This window comes from Hermetia illucens, chromosome 5 (assembly GCF_905115235.1).
Source record: "Hermetia illucens chromosome 5, iHerIll2.2.curated.20191125, whole genome shotgun sequence".
NCBI classification, from domain to species: Eukaryota; Metazoa; Arthropoda; class Insecta; order Diptera; family Stratiomyidae; genus Hermetia; species Hermetia illucens.
The window spans coordinates 65,612,606-65,637,784 of record NC_051853.1 but is presented as its reverse complement, the minus strand read 5'-3'; the positions used below and the strand labels follow the sequence as shown (position 1 = coordinate 65,637,784).

At 41.9% G+C, this 25,179-nt stretch overlaps 1 protein-coding gene across 2 annotated transcripts; it reads left to right on the top strand.

The window, feature by feature from the left end:
• Nucleotides 1–9,164: 9,164 nt before the first annotated feature.
• On the top strand, nt 9,165–24,808 carry LOC119657284. 2 transcript variants are annotated; one of them, XM_038064127.1, is made up of 12 exons: nt 9,165–9,340; nt 9,400–9,461; nt 9,522–9,598; nt 15,424–16,157; nt 16,259–16,458; nt 22,432–22,678; nt 23,182–23,275; nt 23,337–23,625; nt 23,694–23,913; nt 23,973–24,173; nt 24,244–24,572; nt 24,623–24,808. In XM_038064127.1, the coding sequence occupies exons 1-12, from the start codon at nt 9,314–9,316 to the stop codon at nt 24,801–24,803; spliced, it is 2,661 nt and encodes an 886-aa protein (XP_037920055.1). In that variant the 5' UTR covers nt 9,165–9,313; the 3' UTR covers nt 24,804–24,808. The 2 variants fall into 2 exon arrangements, with proteins under 2 accessions (XP_037920055.1, XP_037920056.1); XM_038064128.1 differs by lacking the exon at nt 9,522–9,598 and having other exon boundaries at nt 9,300–9,340; nt 9,400–9,497.
• Nucleotides 24,809–25,179: the final 371 nt, after the last annotated feature.

The following is a 25,179-nucleotide window of genomic DNA, read 5'->3' as shown; positions in this document are numbered from 1 at the left end:
GGAAGAAGCCAAAATTCGTTGCGAAGTGGCTGGGAAATACCAAAACGAACCATTAAACGTTCCGACAAAATAATTTCGCGCCATCCATAAATGCTTAAGGAGACAAAATACTTTTGCAACTATTGCGTATATTTGAGAGCCTAAAGGAAACTCAAAGAACCGTTTAAGGATTCGTTAGAACATTATAGATTTTACTTGCTCATTAAACAAGTCGAAAACCGGAAGCTTGATGCCTCCGATATGCGGTTGTATTGTCTATATATTTCATGAGTGTGTTTTAAAATCATTTTATTTTCAAGAAATAGGTAACAATAATATATAGATTGGAAAAATGAACAACAATCTTTTAAATTAACAAAAATAACTTAAATCTAATGGCCACTATGGGCTCTATTTTTTGATAACGGTTTACAGACAGAGAAGAGAAACAGTTAGAAACAAAAATCTAGTTATACAATAAGTTGTCGGGAAATAGTAAAAAAATGACAAAATTCACTTGGCCCTAGTGGCAAATAAAGAAATATGAAAGTGATAATAAGTGTTTAATCGTTTGAAAAGATAACACTAACTAACTAAGCTTAACTACTAACTTAAATTATTGTTCTTAAAATTATCATAATTAAAACCATTCACTTAATCTAATCGGTAATTTATTCAAAACTAATTCAAAAATGTTTTTAAAGTAAACTGAAAAAAACTAATTTAGACGCTATTTAGAGCTATTATAAAATTATTATATTTGCTCTTAAGGTTAATAAAACAACAGAAAATTTAAATTAAAAAAGAAAAGTAATTTTTATTTTGGCTTTTCTATTTTATTTTTTTTTTATTTACTTTTTTGGTTAAAAATTGGTATTTGTTTTTTTAATTTTTTTAATTATTTTATTTTTGTTTTCCCTTTATTTTTTTTTTCTTTCTTTACAATAACAATATCCATAGGGAGAAAAAAATAATTCAATAATTGTAATATTGACAAAAAGACAATGAATAATAATAAAATGTTTGCATATGGTGCAACTGGAGGCAAAAGCAGCACCCCTTCAATATGTACATATTTACAAAGTCACACCAAGCCACAAATGACAGCCGCAACCACCAGCACCAGGATTTCTCCTTTTCACCCCGCTTAATATCAATTGCTCTAGCTCTGAAGTATATCTAGTCGAATTCCGGAGCCCCCACAGTCAAGTTCCGGGGGTATTCTATCCGTTTATCCGTGACCCGCCTATGTATAAGATACATAACCGGATCACCGCAGCATCAAAAATTATACCATTCCTGTCAAGATACACGAACGCTTCGGGAGGAATGAAGCCTGTCGTGGGAGTTTTCTCGAAATACTTATCATTTGGATGCAAAACCTATGGGTTTTTGCCATGCGAAACGGATCGCTATCTGATTCTGAATTAATCTGACGATAACTGTGTCGATTCTCGGCACAGCAGCAGCTATATAATGTTCATAATTTGTCGAAGCAGTCCTATTAAGCATCGTACGAACACGCAGATATCTCCTCTCAAAGATCCTTATTTTCTCCATTTGGCTTGCACTCAAATTAAACCAAAAAGACACCCGTAGGTGAGCACCGGTCTAAACAAAGTAAGACAGCAAATAAGTCTTTGAACAGACACGAATGCCTTGCGAGCGCTTTCTAGCGCGATTTTAACGAGCTCGTTAAATTGGAGTCGCTCACTCAGGTACCGGAATGAAGAATGCACTCAAAAATATCCTCGTTCACGACGTGGAAATCTTTCCAATTCCTTTTCAAATTCCTGCTGGTGTACGTCAAGGAATTTCGAAACAGAATTGTTTCACACTTTTGCGCATTGATTTACATTCGCCAGCTATTCGTAAAGAACTTAATGTCATAGAAGATCTTCTGAAGCTCAACTTGCACCTCAGTTACCCTCTTGTGTGGCGTATAGGCTATCAGATCGTCAGCAAAGGCAACCAACGACCTTTTAGGAGATTTATTAAACTCGAACAAGTTGAGTACTTCGCCGGTAAATACTGAGAATAGTGTAGGCGCAGTCACTGTTCCTTGCTGTAATCCATTCAGAACATGAAATTCTCTACTAACATAGTGGTGAGACTTCCGTCCGAAATGACAAAGCACTTGCCATACAGCATACTACACATCATCACTACGAGGTGGCTGAGAAATTCGTTCTTCAGGAGCCTGAAAATCAACCTATCTAACCAGACGGCCTTCTTCATGTCTATAAGGAAAGCGCCTAAGCACTCACCATTCTTAATTCGTCAGCAAATATCAGACGTTACCTTCGTTATTGCATGTGTTGTCGAATGTCCAGAGCGAAATCCGAATTGTGCATTCGACAATAATTCCTTCCTCTTGATATGCCCGTTCAAGGCTTTCAGTACCAAAACCTCAAACACCTTGCAGATGTTAGGGAGCAAACTGATTGGGCGGTAGTTTTTAGAACTGAATGAATCCTTCCCTCTCTTCAAAAACGGGAATACTCGGGCTTTCTTCCATTATCCTGGAAAGAAGGAATTGTTCAATAAATTATTGAACAAAATGCAATAATTACGAATGGCAATGTCTGGTAAATGCCTGAGGACCACATTGGGAATCCCATCTACATCGGATGATCTCTTATTGTTTACTCTTCTAAATATGGAAGTCAACTCTGCACATGAGACAAAGTATGTTAATCAAACAGATTATCACACGGTATGAGATCAGCCTGCAACGCAAAGCTAAATTGGAAAACTGTGGTGCCGTTCAGGCTATATTTGAAATTGTGCACATCTCGTTCTATAATACAATTTCCGATTCAAAGTGCTCCCCTATAAGTTCGAATTTCAGACCATCATCCATCACGATTGCCTTGCGCATCAGCAGTTACACTATTGGAGTCTATACCTGAGTGAATAAGGTGTTGTATCTCGCCGCCACCGATTTTAATTCTCGGTACAGTTACTAGTGACTTCTTCCGGAATAACGTATTTATCTTAGTAAACATGGAATCTGGATCGCTTGGTGAAATGCCCTTTAACTTCTCCCGCCATTGGGAGTTTACTTCATTTACGTAATGTTGACGGATAAGATTCCACGCGGTCTTTAGAAGTGATTTGAACTCAACCAATATGGGATGCTGATAGTCCCCATATCTCCGATAGATTTTGTTGACGCGAGTGAGCAGAAGGCCTTTCACTTTTTTCAAGCGTTTTACGGCTGCAGTTTTATATCCTTCTATATTATTGCGAGGTTTAATCTTAGGGACAACTTGTTCAATTGTATCCAGCGTCACGTTCCCCAGCTTGAGAAGGTAATGAAGCATTTTCTCGTTGCTCAGGTTCCTGTCACCTAGCGCAATTGTACTATTGTTTCCCCATCAAGAGGTGGGCATTCCTCTCGATATCACCGAATAAACCTCTCTTGGAATTACTTCCAATCTGTTTGTATAAAGTGGACGCCACTGGTCATCGACAGAGAACTCTTCGCCCATCAATAAGAATAGCGTTATGGTCGCCATTGTAAGGAAGAGTCTGTAGTTTCCGTTGAGGATTCTTAAAATTAAAGTTCTGGCGCGCTTCAGCAATGCAAAAATCCAGATAGGAATTTGCCCTGGGCCAAGTTGGACTACCTGACCCGTATAATTCGCATTTATACTCTATCTGGTATTGCTCTACCAAGATTTGAGGAATGCTGCTCTGGGATTGTTTGTGGCCTTCAGCCGCAAGGGATGCTGAGCGTTCAAATCGCCAGCTATAATATTGTATAATAACTATGCAGCGTGTTCAGTTCGAGTATAGTATAGAGAGAATGAAGCTCCTCCTTGAACTTAACTCGATTGGTTCCCACTGCATAGACTGAGAGAATGTATAAGTTCCGTATTCTGGGCAGTAAAAACAAAATACAAAAGACTTCCATACATTCAAAGGTTTCAAATTCAGGCCTATTAATATGCCTGGAACGATAATGGCGACCCACAAGTACTCCGGTACCACCTCCCCCAACACGATTTCCTCTATAGTTTCTGACGAATTCAAAATCTTTGAATATAATGGAATGTTCCGGACAGAGGTGGGTTTCTGAAATCAAGACAAGCTGTTACCTGGCAGGGAAATCAAGGAGCTCCACTCTTCGGTGGGGCGGCATGCTGTTTGTGTAAATATTCTGTTATATTGTTTATTTTTGTATTGTGTACGTATAACGTATGCTGCATTATTTAATTGAGGATGGTATTCATCAACCCCACTTGCATCTTGTTGGGGCTTTCTAGCTACCCCCTGTCGTACTACTTCTGCAAACGGGATCCCCGGGACAGTTGGTGCCGAAGCGGCGGTACCGTTCAACGCCGCTGACACCTTCGTCTTTGGGCCTGCCTTGGCGCCTGCTGCCTTGTGACCTTAGCATTGCGGTATGTAGGACATCAACGGTACGAAGCCGGTTTCGCCGTTAACCCAGAAGTTTTTTCCTTCCCCTCTGCTTCAGTCAACGAACATTGGGCTGCAGCATGGCCTTTCCCGTAATTTACACATCGCAAGGTCGTTTGACAGTTCACTATCTGGGCTTATCTGCAGGAGGAAGTGCGGCAGAATTCGTTTTTCGAAAACAGATCTGCTCGTACTAAAACATGACACTCAGTTCCCGTCTCCTGGAGCATTTTAAGCACCTCATCGGGCCCTTTCTTCGCATCGAAGCCCAAGATTTTCACCTTCTTTCATTTGGGATGTAGCTGAAGTGAGAAGCCTTCACTCGCTCGAGACCCTCCCGTGCTTTCTTATAATCCACTATTTTTTTATATTGGATTAGGACTCTCTCGGCCCCCGTCGTTTTGATAATAAAATTCGAGAATCCCGAGCTCCCATTAAGTAGAAAAGTAAAATCTCTACCATCTAATTCATATACATTAATGGGGGGCATCCTTTCCCCCTTTTCTTTATTTTGGGTGCTACTATCGCAACATTTTTTAAATTTTCAGTCCTACTTGTGTTATTCTTTCCATCAGTGGTCATTTTTCTCATTTTTCTTTTTCTTTTTTAATTTTTTTATACATAAAGCAAAAACTCACCTGGTTTTCTCTCTTCAAGGCTATCATTGCCGCACTTGTCACTACTGGAACCAGCCTGGTTAGCACCCTCCTCTGCGACATTTCCACCGCCATCATTGTCACTTTCTCTCGTACCGTTAGCTTGATATTTTTCTATGTCCTCCATAGGGGCAGATTCGCTGCCGAAAACTTGTTCGCCTTCAAAGCAGCCCGACTCCTCCATGGCTGCAGAGGTATTCGAAGAAAGTTTCACTTTTTCCTGGCTACCTTTCGAGACGGCGGGCCCACCTCCCCAGCCGTTAGCTGCTCCGTAAACTTTCCAGTTTTCTTTATCAATATTGACACTTGATTTGTAAAATCTTCGAGTGTCTTCGCCAGCTCGCCATTTCTTGTTTCAAGGTTGGCTATTCTTACTTTGGCTCCTTTGAGGTTTAAATCTTCGTCGTTACCGACCGCACGGCCGTTCTGAGTGCCCCTAAGTCTTATGATGGGGGGGGGGGGCGTAGGCCACCCCTAGGCGGCACGCCGCTCATTCCCGTCAAAAACAGCCAAGTCAAATTTTTCAAAATTGTTCGGGGAAAAAGTAACTTAGATAACAAATCAAAAGTAACCTAGTTGAAATAAAATTTTAAATTATATTGTATTAATTAAGTAAATACAAATATCTTTTATATTATTGATAAAGTTTAATTTAATTTAATTTAAATTTCAAATTGAAGATAGAACTATTCCATTTGTATGTGCATTTAACATGTCAGACGTCTCAGTAAATTTTCACGGAAGAGACAACTTTGAGTCACTATAACTTTGTTAGTAATAGTGCAATTTTGACCACCCTTGGGGATTTCCACTCAATCTCCCAAAAACATAGTAATATATTATACTAAATATAGTAACTCACTATTATTACTATCGGTAATGAAAATACTTTGAAGCCTGGACATCGAATAGAGGCAGATTTGTGATTTTTATTTTCAGTTTTTTTCGGAAATCCAGGATCCTTCCATCATTCCCATTGCGACCGCCAAGATCATGTTTCAGCATCACATATTCGAACAAGGTATTGTCAGACCTCACCTTGGCATTCAGATCCCCCAACACGATCACAATGTCACCTTTAGGAAGGAACAGTGTATAATTGCTCGTAGAAAATATCCTTCTCCACTACATCAGGCCGGCTCCCAGGTGAAAAGAGCGTGTTTTGCGTTGCCGTCAGAATCAACACGACAACGGATTCGCGTCTGCTACCACTTAGCTTTCCAGAGCGGAAAAGCACTTTTCCATTAATGTGTCAAAAGAGAGAGAATTACTCTCCAGGACCCCACCATTTTATTTCGCTTAGGCCCCGAAAGTCAGCTTAGATAATTGGAATTCCCGCTCAAGTTTGAGAAAGCGGGCATTTCGAGGACCCTCTCTACCGTTGTCGAAGATCGTGCTCATATTCCAGCAATCAGTCATAGTTCGCTTTCGATAACCAAAATTTTCGGTATGAGATCAGTCCTTATATGAGGCGTTGTTGACGTTTCGGTAACAATAAAGTTTCAATACTTGTACATAGCTAGTCCACAAATTTCTATACCTTTTAGTCGCCTCTTACAAAAACCAGGAAATACTTTGAGTGTATTCTTAAGCCTCAACTGACAGGGCGCAGACCAAAATTCGAAGTTTGGAGAAACCACTAATAGTTAACCTGAGAAATAGAATGAGCGTCCGTTCTTTTCCTGGTAAGTTCGCCGAGCACAGGGATCTCAGCCGCACCTCTTTGTTTTCGGCATAGTAGCCAGGGACCCACTTTTGATTCCACAGAATGGCACTGGTCCGTGTAAAAACGGATCTTCTCTTTGCCTGAGCAGTTCGTCCAATGTGGCTTGCAAGGTGACAACCTAAATACTTATCTTTAGGACGAGATCGGATATAGGATCCTTTGAAAACCTTGGTAAGAGTCCACAGATGCTTTAGATACATCCATTGTGAATTTCGCAACTGCTTAGAAAAATGAATAACCGAGGGACCGGTTTCCTAGAGGAGAATCACTACGCCATATATTATAGCAACCATCCAGTTAACCATGTGCTCGGGGTAGGTTTCCTAGTCAACCAAAAAATTAAACCTGCTGTTATCGGCTTTGAAAACATAGGCGAAAGGCTATGCACTCTATGCTTGCAAGGCAAATTTAGAAATATAAGCCTCATTAACGTTCACGTCCCTACAGAGGAGACTGCAGAGTCGGAGAAGGATACCTTCTACGAGGCAATTGAGCGAACCCTCGAAGCCTGTCCCGAGTATAATATCAAAATCATACTTGAGGATTTTAACAGCCAAGTAGGGAAGGAGCCCGTATTCAGGCGATACGTTGGCTCCCATAGCTTACATAGGGATACCACTGATAACGGACTGCGGATTATTCGATTAACAGTGTCATACAAAACGGTTGTTGGAAATACCTGGTTTGCGCGCAAAGCGGTCCACAAACAAACGTGACCATTTTTCAATCAAATTGACCACGTGCTGATCGAACGCCGCCACCTCTCAGCCTTGATAAATGTCTGAACATGTGGGGGAGGGGCAATATAGACTCGGATCACTATCCCGTTGGTATACTTGACCCCAGCCGCAAAAGGAGTCGAAACCGCTGGTTCGATGATGAATGTAAGCTAACAACAGAACGGAAACAACGGAAAAATGCTGCAAATCGAGTAATGTTGCATTCTCAAAGAACGCGGGCAAGCGCGGAGACTTATCACGAACTCCGTCGAGTGGAGGAGCGACTTCACAAACGGAAGAAGGAAGCCTGGCAAAACCAGCAGGTTTGTGAACTAGACAAGTACAGGGAGCAACCGCACTAGGCGCGCAAGTTTTACCAACAAGTCAACAGGATGAAGCTCATACACACAACGATCCTCATCCAGCCACTATCTTGCTAGGTCGGGTAGCCCTATACGCCCAGAACATCATCTAAGGCAAGCGTTGGAATAACTGGTGGAATATGGACATTTCATCGACTTTAACGCCGCCTATGATAGCATAGCGAGGGTGAAACTGTACACGGCCATGAGAGAATTCGGTATCTCGACAAAATTAATAAGACTAACTAAGCTGACCCTGACCAATGTGCGAGATCAGATAAATGCACCTGGATCATTCTCGATCCAAATGCGAGGGGTATGATCCTCTTTAAGTCCATCCAACTACTGTTCTATGCTGACGATATCGACATCATGGGAAGAACCACCCGAGACGTACAAACTTCCTTCATCCAGATCGAGAAGGCGGCTATCAGCGCGAGATCTTGGGCTGCACATCAATGAAGGCAAGACGAAATATATGGTGGCACCGTCAGCACCAAAAACCAACCAACCAACAACATCAAACCGAATTGGTCAAACGAGAAGAATAAAGATAGAAGACTACAACTGTGAGACCGTTGATAATTTCTCCTATCTGGGGTCGAAAATCACAATCGATAACAGCTACGATAATGAAATCCGCGCACGGTTGTTGGCAACCAACAAAGCCTATTTCAGCCTTCAAAAACTGTTCTGCTCGAAACGTCTCACCATAGGGTCAAAGCCCTTACTATACAAGACAATGATCTTGCCAGTCCTTATGTATTCCTCGCAGACTTGGATTCTTAGTAAGAAAAATTGCGAACTCTGGGCCGCGTTCGAGAGAAGAATTCTCCGAAGAATTTTTGGCCCCTTACATGAGGATGGACGATTCCGTAGGCTACATAACAACGAAATCTATGAGCGATACCATGACCGTCAAGTTTTGGATAAAATCCGGCTCAATAGGTAACGGTGGACGGGTCACTTAATCCGTATGTATGAGGATGATCCAGCCCGGAAAGTCTATAGGGGCAATATCTATAGTAGAAAAAGAAGACGAGGCAGACCCTGCCTAAGATGGATCGGTGGCGTAGGCCAGGACGCCAGACAGCTTTTAGGGAAATCGAATTGGTGGTCCTCGGCGCAAAACTGGGATGTCTAGAGCTTATTAAGGCAGGCCTAGACCGGATACCGGTTGTTACGCCGTTTATGATGGTTCATGGGCCTAGAAGTGGAGGGTTTCAACCAGCGAAAAGCTTACAAATTTTGAGACTTCCTTGCGAAACTATTTTCACTAAGTTATCCCCGAGCGCAATGTCAAAAACTACGAAAACAAAAAATTCCCATCGCATTTCATAATAGTCTGGTGAAAAATTTCAGTTATCTATTTGATATGGTATTGTTTCATATTTTCTACAATATTTGTTCCAACGTTGTTTCAAAAGTGTTTTCGTTTTGCTGATAATGCAAAGAGGATTAGGACGAACAGAGGTAAATTCTTTCAATTCCAGCAGGTCATGGAGGGCATACAGGGGATTTGTTGTTTACAGAATTTTCCTACGTCTGACAATCAACAGCTCGCTGATGTTAACAATACGCTTAATTATTTTAAGTATGTTCCTTGTTCGTGGACAACCTTTGTAAGGTGGTAAATGTTTCGTTTTACTTCTAGTTTCAACTTTTGTGAAAATTCTGAATCATCACGTCACGCTATTCCATCGAGTTCACCAAACTGTGACACTATAAGTGGTAAGGTTAAATTTTCAGCGAATTTTATTAACATTTTTTTAGTTATACCAACTTATACTCGGAAATTGAATTTAAAATAAGGATGACGGATAAACGATGGTGACCATACCATGTAATTGTTATCCAATTGAATTAACGCTCAGTTTAGCGCGAAGATGTTGGAAAAAAATGCAAAATTTTCGTTAAATAGAAGATTAACTCAACAATCTTTCTGGCAAGCCTTTTCAAAGAAATTGACACGAAGTAAATACTCTTCAAAATTAGGAGGGAGTTATTTTATAACACAGTAGATACGTTACAATCTATAAATGAATTGTAAGCAAAGGTGACCAAAATTTCAAGAGCACATTGGGATACATGTGTTCTTAGAAGGCACTCAAAAGGGAGAAGAAAAGAAGGCTAAAACGTGACCAATTCATAAAAATAAACACCAAATAAATATTTGATGGCTGTTTATAATTGGATTCCTTATAATCTCAAATAAGGATAATTAATTTCACAAGAAACACAATGTAGACTTCTCAGTATGCTTTCTGAGAATTTTGTCTGCTTGCTGCCATGGTACTACATTGGAAAAATACAATTCCTTACATAATGGGTTTAATTTAGTTGGAAATTTGCTCAAATTAAATGTTTAAGGAAGAGGTGATGGTCGTAATGTTAAAATTCAATCTCTTGTGAGAGGTATCAGTGGCTGGTACGAAGAACCCGAATAGCGCCGTCGTGCGCCGTTTTGATGTCACAAACTCCAAAGACCATGATTGCAGTGGTAAGAGCAAGGGGCAGAGTCAGCCAGCTCAGATCTTCTGCAGCTGGAGATCGCTCTGGCTTCCTCGAAGAATGGTTTACCTAGTGTCCATAGCCTGGCTCTAGCTAGAATAGGGCAATCCCTGAGGGATTTTCTCTCTTCCCTGATGGTTTTTCTCTCCTCCCTGATGGATTTTCTCTCTTCTCCGCAGCTTCGGCAATGTGATTTGTAAGGTACGCCGAAAATGGCGACATGGTCCCCTATACGCCAGGGTCTCGTGCGCCGTAATCTTGTTTACATTTGGACGCTTTTGGCAAAAGAGCTCTTGAGATCGGCTTTTGTTGTATCCTCAATTTGGCGCAGGTGATGAACCCTCGCCATCTAAGTTCCGCGGTCACTAGCGATGCGTGTAACAGCCAGTGGGACGCAGACCGGCCAAACCCAAGTCCGTCAGACCGTTCATTCACCTCGAGGTTTCTGTGACCGGGAACTCAGAGGAGGGTGACCTTGAGGATGCCGCAAAGACTATTAAGTGCGTTTCTGCGCTATCCCCCCAGCCTGGAGGATGTCGCCGTCGAGTACAAGGCCTTACTGCCCGCTTGGCTGCGGGTCAGAATGGCTATGTTACGCTTGGAGCTCAGATGATGACCCAGCCATTGACTGGCTTCCAGTATCCGTAGCATTTCCACTTCAAATACAATTCTTAGAAATAGTACGACTCAGATACACTGTGTGTATCCAAAACCACAGTAAAGTTTCCGTATTCCGTAGGAAATGCCCAGAATTCGTCTAGGATGTTAATATGGCGGCAGGGCTTCGCTGTCCAACATCCGGATTCACGTAATCTGACATCACTGCACGCTACAAAGTATTTAATGTCTAGGGCGAGAAGGTGTAGAAAGTACATTGGAAGCAATTGTCGAGCAGGCCTGCAAAGCCTCGGTAGAACCTGCATATACGATTTTTGTATCCCAGTTACTCAGCACCCGCCACTACACAGTTGAACGGTATGTTAGGATGGGACATACTTCGCTGTGTACATCCAGAGAACCATCCTAGACCGGAGACTATATTTCCTTGCAAAGGTCTTCTTGATGGCATAGATGGCTATGCACGTCTTCCTCAGTTCTACGTTAAATCTCCAATTTGACGTCTTTCCCAACGCTCGATTCCTTATGTCAATGATAATTGAGGAAAGCACTCCTTTCATCAATCCAATACTAGTTAAGGCTTCCTTGAAAGCTTTGGTACAAACTTTGTTGAATGCTCTCTCTATATCCAAAAAGGCATTGTACTCTTTATACTGTAGTGACCGTCAACCGTGCTAATTACCTCATGGAGAGCGGTTTTTGTGGAGTTACCTGTGAGGTATGCGTGCTGCGACTTAGAGAAAGGCGTTTTCTTCTTAATCTTAAATGAATGTGCAGGACTCGCTCGAAGGTCGTCAATACGGAAGAAGTGAGGCTGATTGGTCGAAAGTTCTGCGCCTACTTACGGCTTGAAAACTACGCGCACAGCTCCGGTAAATCTCGACAATCTACAGGACAACACCTTCTTGTTGCTTCTGTAGCATGATTGGCATTATGCCATTTGGGCCCGGTGATTCATATGCGGGGAAACAGTTTACAACCCAGCCGATCATATCCTTAGTAATTAGCGATTGGATAGTCTCACACGACTGGGGCTGGATACCCCCTAAGCAAAGCTCTGTTTCGCAGTCCCCCTCACTAGTGACAAATTGCGTCTGAACCATCAACTCTAGGGATTCACCAGAAGATTCCATCCATCCGTACTGAATTCCTCAGATTCGCTAGTGCTTTCAAAGTTCTAACAATACTAGTTTCTTGATGGCCGAATTGTACTCCTTCAGCCTGCCAATATTTGTGCCTCTATCGGATGTTGAAAACCTCCCTGGTTAGCTTCCTCAGACTGGACAATTTTCATTCCACCACGACGGTGGCCATGTTTTATTGCTGTATTTAGCGAGCCACGAGACTGAAGTTGTGTCGAATGCCTTTTCCTTTTTTCCTTTTTCTGCAGCTAGATCTAGGCTGAAAAGTATCCAACTTTGCCCTGAGAAAGTTCTCCACCGTAAGAATCCCATTGTCGTTTATTAGTATGATATTAAGGACCTCTTCCCAACCGAAACAGTTCTCCGAACTGAGAAAATGGATTGTTGATGTACTTGCCTCTGTTAGACATCGATAGATTTGTGTTAATAATAAAATTAAAGAATGACACATCTCTTTGGTTGATTTTCGAACTGCCACAAAGCGTAAGTTTTACATTCGCATCGCAACCTGTCAACAGGTGGCCCTTCTTTGCTGCTCAGCTGGTCGTCAAATTTTGCAGTTTTTCTGGCGGAGCTGATCCGTCGTAAGCTATGTGAGCCGAAGAAATATACTCATTCTCCGCTCCTGCCTGCTCCAGTTTGACCACACTGGAACACAAATCCGAACACAGAAAAGTGTGTAGGCGTTTCCTGGCAAGAATAATACTCTAGGTCTGTCCGGATCTGTGTTTTTTGTCCTGTGGCATAAATTATAATATTTGCTTTGGAGTCCTTTGATGGTTCGGGCTCCTGTATTAATGCGACGTCGATGTTTTCCTCTAGGAAGAAGACCAGCAGAATAGGTGAATCGCACTTGCAGATTTATCTGCGCTACCCTCAGCATGATTTGCTTGCCTAGGCGGTCCATCAGTCCCCGTCGGACCGTCAATGTTCATCTCCTCCAACATCTCGTTGGTAGCGTCAACTGGATCCGGATCGTTGTTCAGTTTCGCCCGGCGAAACATGTTAATGTTTACCTTTGCGTTCCTGACTCGAAACTGTACTTTATGATCGGCCTTTTCCAGTGCCTCCAGGCACTCTTCGTTTATACGGAGCAGAAAAGGTTGTGTGTTCGCCTGGGGTTCGTCCTCTTTGGTAACCACCCAGTCGTCCATGAAAATCCTGGGGTTATAAAGGCGCAGGGATTGAACGAGCTTGTCCTTATCCATGCGGATAGTTGGGTTACTTTGAGCTTTATGCTCTCTCAGGCATTGCTGATCTTATTTTCACCCACACAAAGCCGCTGGCGACTGGCTCCTGAAGTATCGAATTGTTTGCCGACAGCAAGCCCATATCACCGCTCTACCAGTCGAGTCTGTGATCCATACACCACCGTGACGATTTCCGTATGGTTAACTCATGATGGCAACCTCCCTTTCAGACTCATGGGTGGTCTATTCAAATAAACCCTTCGCGACCCTGCAATGATTGAGGTTTATATCTCATTCCTTTTGCATCGATGAGATCGATCGTAAGCGTTGGTGCTTTCACAAAGTGTTCAAAAATGAGGCACTTAAAGCACCTTTTTAATGAAATCTGTTCTTTCAGACAACCCATCTGTAACATTGTACTGTAACATTTTTTCCAAATGAGTTCTTAGGTAGCTTACGAAAGTCACCAGCTTTTCCCCAAGCTGGATTTTTCAACTCAAATAGAAAATCGTCTTTCTGAATCCTTTAGATTTTGCTAACATTTGCATCTAGGTCTTTCAGATCGGGGTCAGTTTCGATCTTTTTTAGTATCTCTGCGTACGACAGATTGTTCTTATTGGAGATATCAATTGCCTCTCTGCGAATTCGCATTTTTGCTTTCTTCTTCGCCATTTTATGAATCATCTTGGCCCATCCACCATTTTCGTTCCACTTAGGTTTTGCTTCGGTTGCAGACGATCACACTTGGGGCACAGGTTTCCTTCCATCTGTACTAGCCTGTGAACAACTAGTTTGCCTTATAGTAAATTATTTCCTCGCCAGCTGTTATTTTCACTGTTGTCTCCTTTCGTCTTTTGTGGATGTTTAACAAGTGATAGACCGGAAATTCTCAATGAAGAATCGATCTTCCGTATCACTTCGTTTGCGTAAATCTCGATCTCATCTAGACGTTTTGCCCTTACTTTAATCCCGATAACATCTGCGAAGCCAGTGGTTGCCATAGGAAGGCAAAGCGTTAACGCTCCATAAAACGTAATTAACCACAGTAAGGGAACAAGGACAGAATTCTGTGGTACATCACAAGTATGTAATCGGGGATATGTTACGTCTACCATTCGAATCCCAATACAGTCTTCTTTCCAGGAGAAATTTTTGAGTTTGGCGAAGACCTCGACGACTCTTCCATTTTGAATAGTTGAACATATCCCTTACATCTAGGATTAACAGCACTTGTCTTCTTCTATTGCAGCTAGTCACCTGTTGACTGGCCTATATGTTGATTGCATCGACAATTCTTACCTTAAAAAATCCGAACTGTTTTTCAGAAAGTCCTTCTTTTTCCGCAGTAGGGAGCAACCTGATGTGTATATAATAATAATAATAATGTGTATATAATAATAATAATAGTGCTGTCCCTGCTAGTTTCTTCTGCAGTGGGAGTGTCTCCTAACTTTGAGGAAGTTCTTCCGACATTCCTCGATTTCTAAATTCCACCAAAAATTGGGATTTGGTCTTCGAAAAGCGCTACGCTTCCCAATGTGTTTTCCAGAATAAATGTTTGTTTGCGGCATGTTATTCCTATGCGATTCCTGATAGTCGCTGTGTGTGTACTCCTCGCTGACATGCCACTGCAAGTCTTTGACTAGGGCATCGCTGATCAAAGTGGGGTGTACTGTTGATTGCAATGCTCCTCTCTGAGAAGTGTTGAGTCCTCCAAAGTGCACAAGTACCGCATTCAGGTATGTGAATGTCTCCACCAATATACGTCCCGAATGGCCTAACCCTATACCATATATACTTGCGCTTTGCAAAATAAATTAGATGAAGGCAGTAACTCCGAACCAGCGTATGCATATTGAGGGAGAATGTTAGTTTCCCATGTCTCCTAGCACCCTTCTAAAGGTCATTCCTTACTTAACCTCATGCATAATGTAACGCTCATATAACCAACCATTTCGCATCCTTATATTACATTTTGGAAGAAGCAATTTCTCCAAATATTAAAAGGAATGGCAAACGCAAATTCTCGTTTATTCTAAACAACAAACGCAGTAACATTTTATAGTTATAATATTCTTTCTTCCCTCTCTTGCAGCACCTTTTGAATTAGAAGCTGAATCCCGTCAAAATATATCATTTGGATACCATCAAATAGTAAAACCACCTAGTAAATTTTTTTCCATGCAATTATTCGACAAGAACATGCCGGGACAGCAACAATTCAAGGAGAAGTCCTTGGCCGAAATTGGCTTCAACTCAACAGAGATCAACAACTGGGACAAAATTGTCCAGCCTCACAAGACAGACCTGCTTGTGCTGCTTGAAAAAATGATTAAGAACTATGAGAAGACCAATGTCCAAATTCGAATCAATGATACCACTTTTAATTGCCACATGATGGTATTACAATGTTACTCAGATTTCTTCATGGAACTGAATAACGAACAATTAGTCGTCCTGCCTGCCGACAAAGTCACCCCGCAAGCCTTCGTTATGGTTTACGACTGGATGCTGTCCTCGAAGCCAATGGTACAGCGGGAAGGCATCTTGGAGCTGTTCAATGCTGCACAGTTTTTAAAGATCAAGGGTCTTGTGGATCAGTGCTGGGTATGCTTGGACGACGACGAGCGTTTCTGTGAAGACGCCGCATTTTTGCTGTATCTGGAAGCAAGGAAGTTCGGTCACGAACTCATACAACAATTGATGTTGACAAGGATTTGCAAATTCTTCCTTACACTGGTGGCTTCCAAGGAGTTTTTGGAATTGACTCCAAAAGAAATTTGCACCTTACTTCAATCTAATTCGATTGGAGTGAACACAGAGACAGAGGTGAGAAGATGTTTGCCTTTTATCTTCATTTATCTTTTTATGCACATAATTTTGTTCTTCGTGTAAAATTCTTATTTTAATTTTATGATGAAATCTTCAAGGTTTTAATGGCAGCCGTTCGATGGCTAAATTTTAACTGGGCGGATCGGGAGCAATATATGTTGGAAGTAATGGGTTGTGTGCGATTTGGTTTGATGACACCATGGCAACTTGTAGAACTCAGGCGAAATTCGGATTCTCCTGAAATACAGCGAGTAGTTGAATCTGGAGCTGTTCAGAAGATGATTGATGATGGCCTATCGTAAGTTTTGATTATTTATTTATTCATTAAAAAAGTTAAGGATGTTGTGCGATAGGCGGTGCATTTCGCCATGTGCTTAGTTTCCATATGCAACTGGAAGCCGTTTGCGGCTTTCTGGCATGTTTCACCCAAGTGTCCACACTGATGCCACATACAAAAGAAATAAACTGGTGATACGCAGTACAGGCTGCCTCAGACTATTCATCACGCCACCTATATTCGATAGCATCGTTGCTACTTTTATATTAATAATATAAATTGAATACCCAATGTCCTTCAAATAGGATTTGAAACTTTGCCTTGGGATCGAACGTTTCTCTGCGGTATTTGAGTGATTGTTGAGTGGATAATACTTTCGTTAACGAAAACATGGACTGATGTGTGCTCTCACCATGTGATATAAGTAACTACTTTCTTTCATGCGTGTTGAATACCATGCCGACCTTTCCTAGCCAAGATAATTATCCGTATCCGTGCAGTCATAAGATACTTTCATACATAATGTTCCCATGTAGAGGACGGAGGAAACTAATCTACGATGAAACTCGGGAAATAGCCCAGCATTTTTACGGTAATGAAGATTTTTGATATCTCGAACCATCGCTGCATGGTATTTCTCGTCATTGAAAATATTGTACAAAAATGTTGACTTCGTCAATAGCTGATCGAGCCTCCATTATTAGGTAGAAATGATTACAAACCGTCCTCTCGGGAACTTTGCCTCTTCAAGATCCAATTTTCCCTGTAAGGTAGGGGGGGATCAACACCACCACTTTTTTGTAGTGAAGAACCCTTTCTTTCATATATATCCGGATATACTTAGGGCAGCCTTAACTGCCAGCTTAAAGCCTTGTTATAAATTCGATCGGTAGTGTCTCGTACTCTTTATGGTGCAATCAGGACTTTCTCAGTAGTTGGTACATCCTTCGGAATTACCTTCACCGTCGAAAAGATTGGGTCTTGAAACTAAGGAAACGGTACTATGACTGTTTCTACATAACATGTATGTAATAGAAGAGGATCTTTTTCACTTAATTGTGGACATTACCGACTTATGATCGTTTTCATATGGGTCATAACTAACTCTCCGCAGAGGTACTTGAAGTAATATTTTTGCTCCTTTCATTGTGTTCGAGGAGCAGCCGTACATGAACTAAGATATTGGTCTAATGTTGACTTCGCCTCCTGACCTATAATCAATATGCCGTGCGGTGTGCGATCTCCACGTCCTACCACCAGTTGGGTTTACACCTTTGCAAATATAGACGCCAGCCTCATGCATGCGATGATACCTCCGAGAATGTGTCCCCATCGAGTGATCTCGATGACCAGGCTGCCACCGTTGCAATTTTCCGGCTAGGGCTTACTAGCCTATTGTAATAATGATGGCCCGAAGATTTTAATTTTCGCTGAAATGCCTGTACAGACAGTTAGCAAACAAACTACCTGTGAATATTAGACAGTGACCACTACTTCACGGCCAAGTTTGGATTTACCGCTCAGTTGACGTTTCCCAATTGCTTTTAGGGAGTTCCTTGTGTTTCGTGAGCTTTATTTTAGAATGCTTTTTAAGGTTTTGTTTTCTGTTCGTCCGTTCTGCTGTTTTTATTTTTTTTTTTTTATTGGAAATCTTTAAAAGGCGGTGAACTGAACATGTCAGAGCGTGGGATTTTTGCCCACTAAATCCACCCTCGACTCTCTTCCCCCTGCTCCGTGGAACCATCATCAGAGTTTGCTCTCTAGCTATATCTCCTTTCTTCTATCCTCAGCGTTCGCAAACTCCCCTTCGTGACTCCTAGCACTTTTCGCAGCTTATCCTGGATTGCTGCGATCATGGAGTTGAGCGTATCCCACTTCTCCTGGCAAGCTATAATTCTCTGGACAAAATTTTCCGGTAATAGCACCTGGAGTTTCTTCTGGGCTCGTCCTTTCTTCGACGAGCCTTGGACGTTGGAAGAATACCTGCGCCCCGTCCTCCACGATCTCATCGCAGTTTGGATAATCAGGTGAAGTGTCCAATTTAAATCTATACAAGTATTGACCGTATCCTCCATGGCCGGTAAGAAACTGGCTGAGATTATAATTGATCTCCCCATGCTTTTGCTCCAGCCAGTCCCCAATGGAAGGGATCATCCTGTAAGTCCAACGGCTCTTTTCCGACTGGTCCCATTGCTGGTGCTATCTGCTTATGGATTTCTTCTTTTGGGTTTTTTACTTACGATAAAGAAGAGATGGACATGGCGTTATATATTACAAGTCACATCATTCCATCTGCCAGGATGTCAATCAGCATCATTCCCAACACTGCATCATCTCAGACGGCCATGAATGCAGCATACAACCCTTAAGGTTGTTTTCCTGTAGACCACGCTTAGTTTATGTACATTGCATAAAACATGCAACACTATTCCCCAAATTGGGGAGTTGACTATGAGAAGCCTGCGAGTATGCTGCTCTCCTACATTCGGTAACATTATTGCTAGAACCATGCTAGAGCTAAATGCTTTTTCGCAAGTATACTCTATATGCTGCTTGAAACTGAGTTTTCCATCTATCATTACTCCAAGTATTTGATGGCCACATTGGAAGTGGTGGTTTCCAATGCGGGCGTAATTTCTTCTACGGAGCTTGATGATGAAAATCGCTTCCGCCTTTTCATCTATAAGTGGTAGTACAGCGCATTCTAATCAATGCTTAACAGCACTGATTGCTTCACTTGAGTACAACACAGCATCTTCGAGATGTTTTGTAACCAGAACCAGTGCTATGTCGTCGTAACCCACCTCTTTGGCCTCCTCCGAAACCGAAAGGTTAAGTACATCTTTGTACATGATATTCCACAGTAGTGGGCTCAGTATGCCAGTCGAGGCAACGTACTCTTTTGGTCAATCATCGGTGTCATACCACAGCGTCTGCTCTCGCAAGCAGCTATCGAAAATAGCGGCAAGGTTTCCAGGGACTTTCGTATAAGGTTCTAATTGGCCGAATTGAATGCATTCCTCACATCCTGGGTAACCACCACCCAATATTTGCTGGTACAACCCCTTCCGTGAATTGCAAGAAAATAACGACATCAATGGTTGATCTGGCGCTTTAGAACCCATGCTGCCAATCTGAAAAGCCTCCTCGGGTCTCGACGACCGGGAGTAATCTATATAAATGCACGCTTCGAATAACTCCGCGAACATATCCGCTCTACATTTTACATCAAGCTTGGAGAGCCTTATTCGGTATGCTGTCCAGACTCGGGGATTTACTGTCATCTATTGTACCACAGATCTCCAGCAACTCGCCTCTGGTAGTTACCAGAATTGGTGTCACATTGAAACGGCGCTGGAAGGTAGTAGTACCCCCCTCTTATTGGGAAAATAACCCCTGGATGATTTTTAGAGAGGGTAAGGCACCACACACGATCTGCGGAGACGAACGGCCTCTGAATCGGCGCTACCAACGGATTTATGTCCGCCTCTGAACAGAGTTGCTTAAAACATTCTCTGTTGCTCCGTTGGATGGCGAGCTTGAGGTTCTTGCGTGCTATCTTATACGTATGCTCCGGAGCCGTTCATCTGGCTTGGTGACAAATTGATCTAAGGCTGGCCAGTTCACTATTATACCAGTAATTGAGTATTCTAGTACCGGATTGGTATAACGACACCTCCATGAATATTTGTTCATTCATTGCTTTTGCAGACCAACCTTGCGTTCATTTTGATTCGATTGGCCATCAATATGGTTACCAGTTACCTCTGAATGAAGCATAGCGCGTCAACCACGCCTAGACACCATTGTTGCTGCTTTGCTAACATGTGTTTTTCGAGTAACTATCAAGATCACTCTTCCTGTGCGTCTCCCATACAGTAATGCAGAAAAAAATTAGTGCTAGTGCAGTTTCAACTTGATGCTGGTACTGAGACAACTGCACCTCGAGATTTTGGACAAAGCAGCGAAGGCAGATCTAACGCTCTTAATCCATTAGGCGACAACAACTTCAGTCCCGTCGTCGACAGATACGACGCTAGGATGAGTGCATCTTCAAACTCCCTCTGTTTGCTTCCTCTTTCTCTAGAGCGATTTGGCTAATATCCATGACTTGAAAAGCAAGCAAATGTTATCAGCGTAGTCGACGACGAACAAAGCAGCTCATCACTGTTGATGAGGAGTCGAGCGTTAACTCCGCTAACAGGAAGCTTTGTAACCACGTGCACGTGACAGGGTATGCAGTTCTCAAATAATTGTTATCTGCTGTAACTTCTGTTTTCCTTCATCATCATCAACAACGTAACAACCGGTATCTGATCTAGGCCTGTCTTAATAAGGAACTCCAGAAATCCTGGTTTTACGCCGGGGTCCACCAATTCGATATCCCTAAAAGCCTACGCCATCGTTCCATCTCAGGCAGGATCTGCCTCGTCTTCTTTTTCTACCATAGATATTGTCCTTATAGACTTGTCGGGTTTTTGGAGTCCGGATTTTTTCCAGTTCTCGCGCCGCCTGCTCGATCTGCTGCTTTTCTTACCAACAAATTCCCTCTTGTGACGCTATTAGGTTGTATTCATCAGGGTTTCGCACGGTACCGAGGCTCAAGAACATCACGCTTTGCACCCGTAACGGTCAATAGAGCCTTCAATGTTTTACATTCACTTGTCCACTTCCATGATTCCGCAGTGAGCCAGATCTTGTGACATCCCTTCGGGAAGTGTTTCACGATTTGGCGACCGAATGTTCATCAATATTCTCAAGCGGACAATTCATATTTCATGCCATCTGATCGGAAAGATATAAGCAGTCGGTATTGAACTTGCGGCTGGCAGTTTTGCATCCCTGTGATGGCTAGCGAAAGCAAGAAACTACTAAGATGATGATCCTCTTTGAGGCCGATGTCATCGCCCCTGTTGTTACACACCTCCAGAAGACAACTCCTAAATCTACTGCTGATCGCAATGTAGTCAATTTGATTGCTCAAACTTTACCGGTCTTAAACCCAAGCTTGTAGCTAGCTCTGTGCTCGAATATGCCATAACATGTCCGAGGAAGGTGTTGCTAGAACGCACTTTGGCATTCAGATCACCCATCACAATAGCAATGGGGCCTTTAGGAAGCCTGTTTCAGACTGCATTCAATTTCATGAAAGCCCTGCCTCCTCTGGGTCAGAAGTCTCCTTTGGTACATAACACTGCATTATTGGGACTGAAATATCTCAGTTAGTATTCAGTTTCCATAATCGTAAATTCAACATCGGGTTACTTAATTCCATCAGGCTTTCCAGAGTACAATAGCACAGTGCCGCATCATGGCGAATGGTGCTTTCCAGAGTTCCACTATCCAACCTCACTTATCCCCACAATGTAATTGTAATGCTGGAACTCTCACTCAAGTTGGAAAAAGCAGGAACGTCATGTGCCATACTTACGGCTGTGGAGGAATGTTCGTACATTCTAGAAACGAGCTCCCCCCCCCCCCTGATACGATAGCCAAAGCTCGTTATCGGTAAATCCGCTTTTATCCGAGGCATGGATAAGGTTTCTGTAGCAAGAAGGTTTCGAAATCTGAAAGTTTTTGGCCCCCTTTTAGCCTCTTTTAGGACAAACTGGGTGTACATTAAGTGATTTTTTAGTCAATATCTCAATGGGAGTGAAGATACCAAAGATTAATAATGACTCCTTGAGACGCCTGGATGTTACCCGGCCAAACAGAAGAAAGTGACTTGTCCCTTCCCATATCTCAAACGGGTTTGGCTTGTCTTTAGCGGGACACGCCTGCTAAATGATGGGTTAAATGATGAAGTGAAGAAATAATAAGTTTTCCGCTGCATGTTATAAAACACCCTTTTTGCTGGAGCTGATCTCGTTTGGCCCACAAAGAGCGAGTTAGCATTTTTTACAAATTTCTGATGCATTATTATACTATATTTAAACAAATATTTTACATTTTTACCTATCCAATACAATAACCTCCCTTATATTTCGATTTCAGCTATGTAACCACAAAATATTGGTATGCAAGTAACTCGGAAAATCTGTTCCATTTCATGGAACGATTGAACCTAACCGAACCAGTGGAAAGACAATGGGTCCGGGACAAGACGTGGTCTGAGCATTTCGAGTGCCCAAATCAAATGTATAGTTCATATAATTCATTTTTGGAGTATTTGGAAATGATTCGCAATATGGGCAAGGATCATTGGAAAACACTTCAGTGCCACGAGGGAACCCCAAATTTGGTATTTCAGGGACATTTCCCAAACGCTTTTAATACTACCAGCAACAATAATCATATAAATAATGATGATCAAAATACAAATAAAATAGAAGATAGTTCAGGACTCTATAGATCAACTGACAAGCATTAATCATTTGGATAAAAAGATATTTAAATTAATTTAAGAGAAAAACAAGCAGAGAATACATTTATATAGATCAGTACAAAAAATCGTTTTTAATCTCCTTGAAACTAGATTTTCAAGTCACATCCTAGCTCTAGGTCCTAGATATATCAGTAAATTCGTGTATGTACTTCCCCTAAATTTGATCATCATTGGATTTCCAATGTAAGAGATTCAAAGATACGACGGTGATTCTGTCTGGCCAGCATGTCGGAAGTCGGCACAATGAACTCAGAGAAGCTAAACTCCATCATCTTACCTTGGGAATCCACGCTGAACAAGTAAATATCTTTATTCAATACATAATTTGCTAAAATATTCACTTTTATATTTATTTACAGATGCATCCACCCCCGCCTCCTCCACCCCAGAGTCGAAAAGATCAGTGCACGCAAGTTCAGATAAACAAAACACATAACAAACACGGACGATCAGGTGAGAACAACTGCAATCCCAACCGCCTTTCTCTATTAAAACTTCCACATTCCACTTACAGATGAACTTCACCGAGGTGGTATGCAATCAGTATATTACCATTCACATGGTAATCGAAAAAACACCCACGTACCAAGCCTTCCCCAAGGCTTTACAGGCGACCCTACGCAAGAAGATAAAAATGTAGTTGAAAATAAAGAACAAACCGGAATATCGATGAAAGATACATTCACCGACGGTATCAAAATTTTAATGCCACTATTCCCAGTTAAGCAGCTCCTGCCCAACGTGTCCTCCCACAGTGGAGAAAAAACTAATTCAGATGGATCCAAAAACGAAGTGATTGATGTGTACGTTATTTCTCCTAGTTGAATTTACCATGCAGATTGGAATTTCCTATCCTTTCAAATGTTCACAGGACCCGCTATCAGATCCTTTTGTTCGGCGGAATCGACCCCTTCAACACCACCACGTCAGACCAACAAGGCAAGAGCGTTCTTCAGTATAGCATCCGAACAAACAGTTGGAAAATTTTTACAAATATGCCAGGATCTCGTCATCACCACTCTGCAATATTTTATTCTGGAAAAATTTTTATAATTGGAGGAACCAGACCAGCATATGAAAGTATTTTACCGGTGTGAACACAGTGAACGAAATTATCTATTAGCTCCTTATAATCCCCCATTGTTTACAGACCCTTTCAGAATGTGTATGGAGTTTTGACCCTAAAAGCTTACAATGGCGGAATGAAAAAGATTTGCCCTATCCAAGACGAGATTTCGGATTGGTGGGTACCAGAAAAGGAATCTATTTGATTGGGGGCGAAGACGGCAACCGAGTCTTTCTGGCTTCAACAATCTTTCTTACACCTGGAGAAAGCAAAGCTTGGATTGAAGTAAAGTATAATACTTTGAAAGCATATGTAGCTGGACGAACAAAAGGAAACTTCTAAATTTCAATTCCAGGTTGAAAAGCTCCGAACCCCTAGGACTGGTTTAGCAGCAGCTCTGGTAGGCAACAACATCTACGCAGCCGGTGGTATTGTCGGCCTGCCCAACAGCGGGGTCACAAATACTGTAGAATCGTACGACTTAACTACTGGTCACTGGACTCAAATAAGTAACTTGAGGAAACCACGAAGTTTCGGCAAGTTTTGCGTTTTATCGAACTCGGAAGTTTTCCTAATCGGGGGTGTAACAGTTGAAGGCAACAGATTTCTATCACTTTCATCTGTTGACAAATTGGACCTTAAGACAAAAGCATGGACGAAGGAAACAAATATGAATTTTGCAAGGTATTAAGAACACTGTTAGGAATTGATTTTTGATTATAAATCATTCACAGACATGGCCACGACGTTGGTGCTTTAGATGATAAAATTTTAATTTTTGGTGGAGTTTCTACAAATAAAAACCAAACCCTAAACTCTGTGGAATGTTATTCAACGACAACCAAAAGATGGATTACAGGCATCCGATCACTTCCTTCCCCCTTATCGGGCATGGCAGCTGTAATATTTGTTTAATGGATTTAAAGGGTAAGTTCAAAATCCTCACATAAACTAAAGTTTATTTCATTTGCTTTTGCCAAAAGATACATTTCATTAAAATCGGTTTACTGTCTGTTTGTTTGCCCGTCACACGCATTTTTCTCGGAGACGGTTATCGCGATTGACACCAAATTTGGTGGAAAGGTGGAAACTGCACTCATGCATTCAACGAGTTACATCCTTTTATGTCGAATTGAGGGGGGGTCCCCATACATGCAAAAGGGGTGTGTAATTTTTTTTCACCAAATATAGTCATGTGGGGTATCAAATGGAAGGTCTCGGTTAGTACTTTCCGAAGCTGATCTTGGTATTGACATTTATTGAAAAAGGGTGGAGCGCGGGGGGGTCGAAA